This window comes from Apteryx mantelli, chromosome Z (genome assembly GCF_036417845.1).
Source record: "Apteryx mantelli isolate bAptMan1 chromosome Z, bAptMan1.hap1, whole genome shotgun sequence".
NCBI lineage: Eukaryota > Metazoa > Chordata > Aves > Apterygiformes > Apterygidae > Apteryx > Apteryx mantelli.
Window position 1 is genome coordinate 16747559 of NC_090020.1, and position 11070 is coordinate 16758628.

The 11070-nt window shown below is 39.1% G+C and overlaps 1 protein-coding gene across 2 annotated transcripts in view; it reads left to right on the forward strand.

Annotated features, from left to right (window-relative positions):
• PTBP3 (polypyrimidine tract binding protein 3) overlaps positions 1–6010 on the forward strand; it is a 61194-nt gene extending 55184 nt beyond the window's left edge. For both annotated transcript variants that reach the window (XM_067315136.1, XM_067315137.1), the window contains 3 exons: positions 291–507; positions 4193–4270; positions 4951–6010. In XM_067315136.1, the coding sequence (XP_067171237.1) occupies positions 291–507; positions 4193–4270; positions 4951–5083 (428 nt within the window). In that variant the 3' untranslated portion in view covers positions 5084–6010. The remainder of the gene's footprint in view (positions 1–290; positions 508–4192; positions 4271–4950) is intronic.
• The last annotated feature ends 5060 nt before the right edge of the window (positions 6011–11070 follow it).

Sequence of the window (11070 nt, forward strand, 5' to 3'; positions counted from 1 at the left end):
GTTGTTCATTATTCTTAAAAAGCTATATATATGATAGTGTTCTTTTGTGAAAGGCTGATTTGCGTTTTTGTTGCACTTAGACTAGAGTGTTATATAGCATTCATATACTTGTTTTAAATATAATATTATGAAAGCAAACCTAGCCCACCTGGTACTGACGGAAGTTGCTATTTAAATAGAGAATGTGAAATCTGATGCTAAATAGAGGACGACAGTGGTATTCAAAGAATCCTTTTTTCTTCCCCTCCCCTCATCTGTTTTCCTGTTCAAATGATATTTCTACTGACTAGCTATGAGCCACTTGAATGGACAGAGGCTGTATGGAAAGATCCTCCGTGCTACTCTTTCAAAATATCAGACAGTTCAACTTCCTCGTGAGGGACAAGAGGATCAAGGTCTGACTAAGGACTATAGCAATAGCCCTTTACATCGCTTTAAGAAGCCTGGCTCTAAGAACTTCCAGAATATCTTTCCTCCATCTGCCACCCTGCATCTCTCCAACATCCCGTGAGTACTTACACAGAGGCAGCTCTTGGAAAGATAATCATTTTTAGGTTATGTTTTTAGGATACAAAGTCTGATGTGGGCTCTAAATTTTTTTTGCCTTTTACAGTTTTCTGAGTATTGGGGGTAATTTTGCTATATAATTTAACAAAAAGTAAATCCTTTTACTGTTATTTTCCTGTGATTGGCAAAGAGGATAAAAGATTGAAACTTACTGGTTTTTTTTAATGAGTTGTAACAGAGTTTGTATTTTCTTGAGAAGGTGCATTCATTTTTCACTTAAGTCCTGTGCTGTAATTTTTTGCAGAAGGTTAAAGACAGGCTTTTGTGGATAATGTACGAGAGTTACATTATATCAAATCCATTATTGGCATTATTATGTAATGTAGATACAGTTTTTAATCACTTAATACTTTTTAAATGACAGTTTTAACAGAATTTAGATTTCTTATCAAGAAGGGAGTTTCTTTAAAAAAAGAAAAAAGGTTTCAGGAACTGTGTTGTTTACAGAATCACAGAATCGCTGAGGTTGGAAGGGACCTCTGGAGATCATCTAGTCCAACCCCCCTGCTCAAGCAGGGTCACCTAGAGCATGTTGCACAGGATCACGTCCAGGCGGGTTTTGAAGATCTCCGGAGAAGGAGACTCCACAACCTCTCTGGGCAACCTGTTCCAGTGCTCTGTCACCCTCACAGTGAAGAAGTTTTTCCTCATGTTCAGATGGAACTGCATGTGTTTCAGTTTGTGCCTGTTGCCTCACGTCCTGTCACTGGGCTCCACTGAAAAGAGTCTGGTCCCATCCTCTTGACACTCTTCCTTTAGATATTTGTGTACGTTGATAAGGTCTCCTCTCAGCCTTCTCTTCTCCAGGCTAAACAGGCCCAGCTCTCTCAGCCTTTCCTCATAAGAGAGATGCTCCAGTCCCCTAATCATCTTTGTAGCCCTTCGCTGGACTTGCTCCAGTAGTGCCACATCCCTCTTGTACTGGGGAGCCCAGAACTGGATGCAGTACTCCAGATGTGGCCTCACCAGGGCTGAGGAGAGGGGGAGGATCACCTCCCTCCACCTGCTGGCAACACTCTTCCTGATGCAGCCCAGGATACCATTGGCCTTCTTGGCCACAAGGGCACATTGCTGCCTCATGCTTAACTTGGTGTCCACCAGCACTCCCAGGTCTTTCTCCACAGAGCTGCTTTCCAGCAGGTCAACCCCCAACCTGTACTGGTGCATGGGGTTATTCCTCCCCAGGTGCAGGGCCCTGCACTTGCCTTGGTTGAACTTCATGAGGTTCCTCTCTGCCCACCTCTCCAGCCTGTCCAGGTCTCTCTGAATGGCAGCACAGCCCTCTGGTGTAGCAGCCACTCCTCCCAGTTTTGTATCGTCAGCAAACTTGCTGAGGGTGCACTCTGTCCCTTCATCCAGGTCACTGATGAGTAAGTTGAACAGGGCTGGACCCCGTACTGACCCCTGGGGGACACCGCTAGCTACAGGCCTCCAACTAGACTCTGTGCCACTGATCACAACCCTCTGAGCTCTGCCATTCAGCCAGTTCTCAATCCACCTCACTGTCCGCTCATCCAGCCCACACTTCCTGAGCTTGTCTATGAGGATGTTATGGGAGACAGTGTCAAAAGCCTTGCTGAAGTCTAGGTAGACAACATCCACTGCTCTCCCCTCATCTACCCAGCCAGTCATTCCATCATAGAAGGCTATCAGATTGGTTAGGCATGATTTCCCCTTGGTGAAGCCCTGCTGACTACTCTTGAGCACCTTCTTGTCCTCCACATGCTTGGAGATGGCCTCCAGGATGAGCTGCTCCATCACCTTTCCAGGGATGGAGGTGAGGCTGACTGGCCTGTAGTTCCCTGGGTCCTCCTTCTTGCCCTTTTTGAAGACTGGGGTGACATTGGCTTTCTTCCAGTCCTCAGGCACCTCTCCTGTCCTCCATGACCTTTCAAAGATGATGGAGAGTGGCTTAGCAATAACGTCCGCCAGCTCCCTCAGTACTCGTAGGTGCATCCCATCAGGGCCCATGGATTTGTGGGTGTCAAGTTTGCTTAAATGATCTCTAACCAGATCCTCCCCCACCAAGGGAAAGTCTTCCTTTTTCCAGACTTTCTCTCTTGCCTCCAGGGTCTGGCGTTCCTGAGGGCTGGCCTGAGCAGTAAAGAATGAGGCAAAGAAGGCATTCAGTAACTCTGCCTTCTCTGCATCCTTCGTCACCAGGGCACCCACCCCATTCAGCAGCAGGCCCACATTTTCCCTAGTCTTCCTCTTGCTACTGAGGTATTTGAAGAAGCCCTTCTTGCTGTCCTTGACATCTCTAGCCAGATTTAATTCCAAACGGGCCTTAGCCTTCCTCGTCGCATCCCTGCATACTCTGACAACGTTCCTCTATTCCTCCCAAGTGGCCTGTCCCCCTTTCCACTTTCTGTATGCTTCCTTCTTCTGGTTGAGTTTTGCCAGGAGCTCCTTGCTCATCCATGCAGGTCTCCTGCCTCCTTTGCTTGACTTCCTACTCACAGGGATGCACCACTCTTGAGCCTGGAGGAGGTGATGTTTGAATATTAACCAGCTCTCTTGAACACCTCTTCCTTCTAGGGCCCTAACCCATGGGATTCCTCCAAGTAGGTCCCTGAAGAGGCCAAAGTTTGCTCTCCTGAAGTCCAGGGTTGCGATCCTACTTGGTGCCCTGCTGCCTCCTCCTCGCAGGATACTGAATTCCACGATCTCGTGGTCACTGCAGCCAAGGCTGCCCCCGACCTTCACATCTTCCACCAGTCCTTCTTTGTTTGTTAGTACGAGGTCCGGCAGCACACCTCTCCTTGTTGGCTCCTCCACCACCTGTGTCAAGAAGCTGTCACCAATGCTCTGCAGGAACCTCCAGGACTGTTTGTGCCTAGCTGTGTTGTCTTTCCAGCAGATATCGGGGTGGTTGAAGTCCCCCATGAGAAGCAGGGCCTGGGATCGTGAGGCTACTTCCAGCTGTCTGTAGAAGGCCTCATCGACTTCCTCTTCCTGATCAGGTGGCCTGTAGTAAACACCCACAACAGTGTCACCCATGCTAGCCTGCCCTTTGATCCTTACCCATAAGCTCTCGACTCGCTCTTCATCCACCCCTAGGCACAGCTCAATACATTATAAATACATTAAAATTTAAACTTTTCTTTATAGAATATTGCCAAAAATGTGTGGAGTGACAGCCGAACATCGTAAGTTTGCATAGGTTTCTTTTGTTCTGCAGCTGTGCAGAGAGGAACTTGGAGATAAGAAAACTATGGAATTTTGTCCAGATAAGAAAAATCAATATAGGAAACTCAGAAAATGGCTTTTTGAATAAAATAGGAAACTTTCAAAACTGAAAATGTACAAGATCAAAGCTATTTCTGAGGTTACTAGTTAAGCTCTTTAGTGATTTTTCTGCAGTCCTAGTTTAAAAGAGGGAGGAATGGGAGAGGATGAAAAGCAAAAGATTGTATCTAAAATATTTTTGTAGCACACTGCAGTGCTAAATCTTAGTGTCAAAGCCAAGATGTTTGGGGTAAAGTGCTGACTGACCTTGAGCTGGTAGTGTTTGATGCTCGTTTTTAATGTAGGAACCAGAACTGGGAATTCAGTACTATTACAGAACTCTGTGCTCTTTTACAAGTTGACAAGGTTTTGTGTTGTTTTTTTGTTTTTTAATTAGGCCTTCTGTTACTGTTGATGATCTGAAGAACCTTTTTGCGGGTACTGGATCCACTGTGAAAGCCTTCAAGTTCTTTCAGTAAGTTCTCAAGTAAAAATGCTGAACAATCTTTCAGCCTTTAATTTTTGAGGAGGAATTCCATGTGTGTACAAAGCTGTAGCTATAGGCAAAAGCTGTACTACTGTAATGATGTTTATGATAATTCTAATCTTTAAATTTTAAATGTGATACTGTATTAGCATAATTAAATGAAAAATACAATATCAACCAGAATTTATTATAATCCTATCTGTTGACAAATTCCTCATTTGTTCAAAGGAAGGTAAGTTTAAAGAAAGTAAATGAAATAATAGCTTTTAAAAAGAAAGTACATGTAAAACATCATGTAAAAGATGACAGTGGATCTGTTCTGTCATTCATTAGGGCTGCTTGGTGGCATTATTTTAGCATGATTATGCCTGCTAGAACAATCCCTTACATATGTGCAATACAAGTGTTTGCTAGAGATCTTTGAGCCTTCTTTTAACCCTACTTTTGAGATGCAGTATAATGGAAGAAAGTCATGGCTGTAGGCCATCAGTCTACAAAATTTTCATACTTTTGTCTGTCTTAGCAGGTGCTTGGCTAGTTCTGATTCTTTTGCTGTGCAAGTGTTCAGTGTGAAAAAGGGGTGAAGTGACTGAAAAAATACTTGCATCACTTTGTGTTGGCTTAGCACGGTGAAAAATTAGGATTAATTATGTTTTTTTGTACTTAAGGAAAGATCGCAAAATGGCTCTCATCCAGCTGGGTTCCGTGGAGGAAGCAGTCCACGCTCTCATTGAGCTTCACAATCATGACCTTGGAGAAAAACATCACCTCAGAGTTTCCTTCTCAAAATCTGCAATCTGACTTTTCTGTGAACTTTCCTTTTACGACTGCATCACAGTTTCAGTAAAACCGTCAGACAGAGACTGTAGCAGCTGTGACCAACTCTGATTCTTAAAACAAAAAGTTCATTCTGAGTTTGTGTATTCATACATGCAGTAAAGAATCAAGGGATGATATTTTCCAGTTTCAACTGCCAGGATGTGGTCAAAGTTTAATATTTCTCCATAAAAAGATTCTTCTGTGAAATTTCTTAAGCAACAATATTTATCATCAAATTCCCTACTTAAAATTATATTTTAAGAATATCCTTTTAGCTTTTGTTCCAAGTCAGCCTTACACAACACTTTTAGCATTTTTATAATATACCAAACAAAGAATATTTCTAATGAAATAGTAAACCTATTCTGTATAGATAAAACACTAATTTGAATGTGAAATAGTGCTTGGGTTTCTTGAGGAAAAGCAAGCATTGACTGTGAGTGTCCACTGAATAGTATTTATCTTACTGCAGGAGTGTTTATACTTAGGCAGATCTTTAAAAATAACTTTTAAAAAAGTGTGTATTGTTCACCAGGGTTAAATTATTAGAGGAAAGGCAGTGCCTTTTCTCTGTGGAGTAAAAGATATTTGACAAGTTTCTTCAAGATGTGGTATCAGAGACTTAGTTTGACTTACAATCGTGGAATTGAAGTTTCATATGTTATTTTTGCTATGATAGGACTTGAGAAATTGAGAGAAGAAAATAGTCCTAATTTCAAAGAGTTTTATACATTTCTTTTAAAAATAAGATGTTTACAGCCATAAGGAAAATATTCAGGTCTATCATGGTTTGACAAATTTTTAAGAAGTTATTTTTGGTAAGATCTTCGGGGAAAAAAATTACACCTCAAGGGGTTTTTGTACCACTATAATCTCTAATAGTTGGATCAAATTACTGTGTATTTACTTAATTTCTTATTATGTGCCTTATTATGTGCTTATGATACAATAACTTAGAGTTTTATCTGAAATATCTTGAAAAATTTATTGTGTTCTTGGTGAAAGTTTTCTTATTCATCTTTTTTTTTAATGTTTTTCTTGCTACTTCAAAAATGTCTTTTTCAGTAAGTAATACTCTGAATTCCAATCTCTGGTGCTTTGATATAGAGATGTGGTAGAAGTGGGAGTGAGGTTTAACTCTGCACAGTCCTGTAGGCCTCTTCAAAATTACTCAGTTGCAGTTGTCCTATACTAATATCTGGATGAAAAAAAAAAAATTTACTCCCAGAAAAATCCACCAGAAAAACCCTTTGCATAAAGACAAAACAGCAAATTAACTACAGTTTCTAGACTTTATTTAATTTTTGAAAGACATTGGCTCTATCAGAATATTCTGTCTCAGGTACCTACATTTTTCCTTCGGTATAGAGCCTAAATTAATAAAGAACAAGCATTCCTTCCTTTATAAATATCACAAATTTCAATACTGAATGCCCATTTCTCTTTGGAAAATGAGCTGAGATGCAGTTAGTATTTTTTTGTTAAAGGTACATATGAACCTTAGTGATTTTTAATTGTAGTTTACAAAGTTAAATTTCATTTTAAGTGATTTTTATTTTTAGAATTTATTTTTTTAGAATTTACTTAAAATTAAGCACCTTTTAAAGTGGTATTCCTCTCAAACACAATGGTTGTTTACTTCTGCTTCTGTTTTCATAACTGCAGAAATAAAACTTTTCTGCTGTAATGTTTTAGCATTCATTTTAGTTTTTCAGTAATTTATATTTCATACTTGTAATGCCAGCTGTCAGTTGGGAAATACAATTCTGAAGGGTATAGTCTTTCTAGAATAATGGTAATCTTTCTAGCAAGAGCCGAGTATCTTGAAGTAAATGTCTTCAAGTTTTCTCTCTGAATTATTTTTGCAGTATCAGAGAGATACAGGCTTGCCTTGTGTTAATGACTTATAATTTAATTATAAGTGCAGCAGGCAGTCATAGTAATGAAGTTGGCAGACCTCTATACTGCAATAAAAGCATGCTATTTGACAGTAGATAGAACATCAGACTAAATACATAAGTGGATATAACCTTTGCTGTACACTACAAATAAATAATTATACAGAACTGTAATATTTACTGGAAAGTTTAAAATGGCTTAGGTATAACAGAAAATGTTGTATTTGGCTTTTGAGATGATCTTTCTCTTTCCCCTCTCCAAAACAGTTGATTCAGTTTGAAGTTTCAAACCAATTTTTTGAGAATACATGAAAATAAGCAATTCTGTAGTGCCAAAGCACTGTATTAAAAAGTAACATTTTAATATGATTTTAGCAAGGTGCAGCAGTACATGAACTCTTTCGTTTGCAGATAGGCCCTTTTTCAGCAAGATACTTAATTCGTGTCTGTGTTTAACCTTGTTAGTAGTCACGTTGATACAAGTTCATAATGCATCAAGTATCCTGCTGACTGGGAATATCCGTTGTTACTGCATGTAAAGTGGTTTGATAATACTGGAACATTCACAGAATCACAGAACAGTTGAGGTTGGAAGGGACCTTTAGAGATCATACAGTCCAACCCCCTGCTCAAGCAGGGAAAAGCATTATCCATAAAACATGGTCTGTCATTTTTTTAGAGAACTGCTGCTACAGAGGAGAGGAATTATGTTGGATCTGAATGTAACTGTAAAGCAGGTAAAAGCAACCTTAAGACTGAGAATTTATATTGGCATATATAATACTGGAGCAGTGCATGTATACTGTCTGCGTAAGATGCCATATTGGCATACGAGCATATGCATTACATGCATTTTAATTTATTGATTCTGATAGCAGAAGATGGGAAAATCTAAAGGGATAAAGGCATCTGGCATTCTGTTAGAGAAGGGAGTAATTTTTCAATTTTAGAGTACTGATAATGTCAGCTCTTAACTATTTGCAGTTTGAATTGTAGAGGCCTACAGTATAAGTTGGCAGAGATTTATGATCTTTTTAATTTAAGAAAAATCTGTGTTGGATGTTTATGATCTTCTGTGTACTTTTGGTTTTGTGCTACATTTATCCTGTATCTTCCTGTAATTCTCTTTTGTTGTTTTAGTTCTGTAATTGAATTATCCCTGTCAACTTACTTTTAGATTTGTGTACACCGTAGCGATGCTGTCTCTTAGGGAGATATCTGCTTTTTCAAGAGGTGCAGGCAAGCTTCAAAAAAAGCAGTACATCTTAATGTTTGCTTAACAGAATGGTTGCCCTAGTTAAGGCTGGCTTATCTCATTCAGTGTTCTGCCTTGAATAACTAAAAATGATAACATAACTTCTTGTTTATTGTAATGCAGTATTAGCACGGGATCAGGATGAAAAGGAGTAATTCTTATACTTTGCCCTTGACTCGTTAGTGCCTGGCTGCAAAAGCACAGTTGCATCTCAGTTCTTGATTCTCAAAACCAAATATGAGCAGACCCCTTGATATCTGTGGAAAGAGCAGGACTTGGAAAAGACTATGATTATTCTGTGGACTATTACAATGGTGTAGGTCAGAAAGGAACCTCTGGATGTCTTAGTCCAAACGTCCAAGAAGGGCCACCTTAGAAACGTCCAAGAAGGGCCACCTTAGAGCAGTTATTCAGAGAATCGCCCAGTCAAGTTTTGAGTATTTCCAAGAATGAAGATTTCACAACCTCTCTTAACAACTGTTGCAATGTTCAAGTGCCCTCATTGTGATTTTTTTTTTTCCCTAATATATAATTAGGCTTCTTCTCTCACTTTGCAACTCTCTAGGAGAGTCCGTCTCCATCTTCACCATACTGTCCCATTAAGTGATCAAGATAGATTCGTAATTTCTTTAATACAGATTCTTAATTTCTGTTTAAATCACTTATGCTGTACCTGGTAATGTGCATATTGTGACCCAGAGCTTGTACTATAAAGCACTAATGGTCTCGGTGGTTAAATCCTCACTACAGGTACCAGAAATGCTTGAGGGTAGAATTCTTCTTCCTATTTTGATCTAAGTGTAGGGGGAAAAGTTTTAATTGGCTGTATTATTCTAACAAATGAACAAAATCCTCCTCTTCCCCCTGTTCCCTCTAACTGGTCTTGAATTCAGAGTTCTCTGCCTGTGTATTTGGGAAGTCCACATCAGCTCTGGGTTACCTCCAGCCCCGTTTTTTTCCTTGGTTCAAAGTGTAGTAAGGCTCTCTCAACAACCCAGGAACAACTTAGTGCCTTTTCAAGTGACCTGTGATCTGTTGCATAATGATAAAGCTTTTGCTTCTCTTAATCTTTTTTCTGAAACTAATTTGTAATTTGCCTTGATTGCCTTGTCTGCTGGTCCCACCAATTGCACTTTTTCTGTTCAAAGATAGAATGGGGCCTTTTTGTGCTTAATATATTCCAGAGATAGCCTTCTGAGGAGATTTGCTTATGTGGCATTTTCTGATCTTAGATGGCAAACCTGTGTTTGTATGCTGAGAAATTGTTGAAAGAACTGCACCAGTGTGGAGCTTGTGGAATCAGATATATTGTACTCCCCTGATACTTTTAATTTGAACTGGGAATTAAGGAAGCGATGAGTGGGGGGTTGGGGTTTTGTTTTGTTTTTGTTTTTTCCCTGAGGGATGTGGACCTATTACTCACCATTGTAATACCACTAGCATGTACTGCTATTTTTTTAAATGAGAGGGCAACTGCTTAAAAAAGCCATTTCTGTTTGCCTTTACCTTCTGTCCTGATATGTTGTTAACTAGAGTAAAACTACCAGACTTAGTGTTTTTACTGTTGTGCTGAAAGGATTCAAATTGCACAGAATTTTTTCTTTAAATTAACTGTTGACTCTTAATTGTCCTGTGGAGATTTGTTTGTTATATATATGAGGCTGTTTGCCAGCTATTTTCAAAGCAAATCCTAACAATTAGGAATTGTGAATTATTTTAAGAAAGAATTGAAAATCTCTGAACTATTTAATTTCAGGGCCTTACCAGAGGGATTGAGGGGAGGAGGGACAAAATGGGACCAAAGTTTATGTGCCTTCAGTAGTCTTACATGTAGGGTTTTTTCATATCTATTGATGTCCTAAGTATAATAAATACTTTTTTTCCTGGAAATTGTATACTGATATTGTTAAAAGTGAATGTTCTCCCACTGACTGATGACATATACCATGAACTGCATTTAGTACAGTTTTAATTATCCCTTATGCCTTTATCATTGCAATATTTTTTGTATTGCAATATGCAGGAATTCAAGAATAATCCACGTATTGCCAATTTAGGACAGTATAACAGGTTGCAACTGGAGCAGTCTCCAAGAAACAACATACTTTTGTAGTTGAAGGTCCTTGACAGGTGAAGAAAGTTCTTACCTTAACAGACTAATGTCATCACTAAAAACAGTTTTTCAGTTCTTGGAAACTGTGCATAATTTATGATTGGGAATCTAGCCACTATGTGCTAACTCCATTTTAAGCACATTGTAATTTTTTTTGGATATGTTATCCACTTTCTGCAAAAGTTCACCCCAGAACCACAGCAGCACAAGTCGAAAGTTGCTAACCAAGCAGATTTTTGCATCAGAATTTCACCTCATTGTTCTGACCAAAGACTGTCTGTTCTGGTTTTACTGAGACATTCTGTGAAAGTTTGTTTTCTCTCCAGCTCCTTTTTGAAGGGAAGACCAAATGCAAAGTTGCCTTTATTTGAGTCTACCATTGGTGGACAGACCACTTAGTGGAAAATGGGGTCTTAATGTGAACCAAATGGTGCAGGATAAAGCAAGGGATTAATGGACTACTTTTAGTACTGTATTCAAGACACACATAGCACGGCTAGGAATTGCTGACATATTCTCATTTTATGTAATCTATTCATAGAAGTCCGTTTTTATCTACTGTTCAGTCCATTCATCTAGCACAAAAAAATGCTGTAAATATTTGTAACATCATTTTTTTAACCTGGAAAAAAGGGTTTTGGAGAACAAGTTAAAGTGTAAAATGTTTTTTATATAAAAACATCAATTGTCTTGTATATTTTGA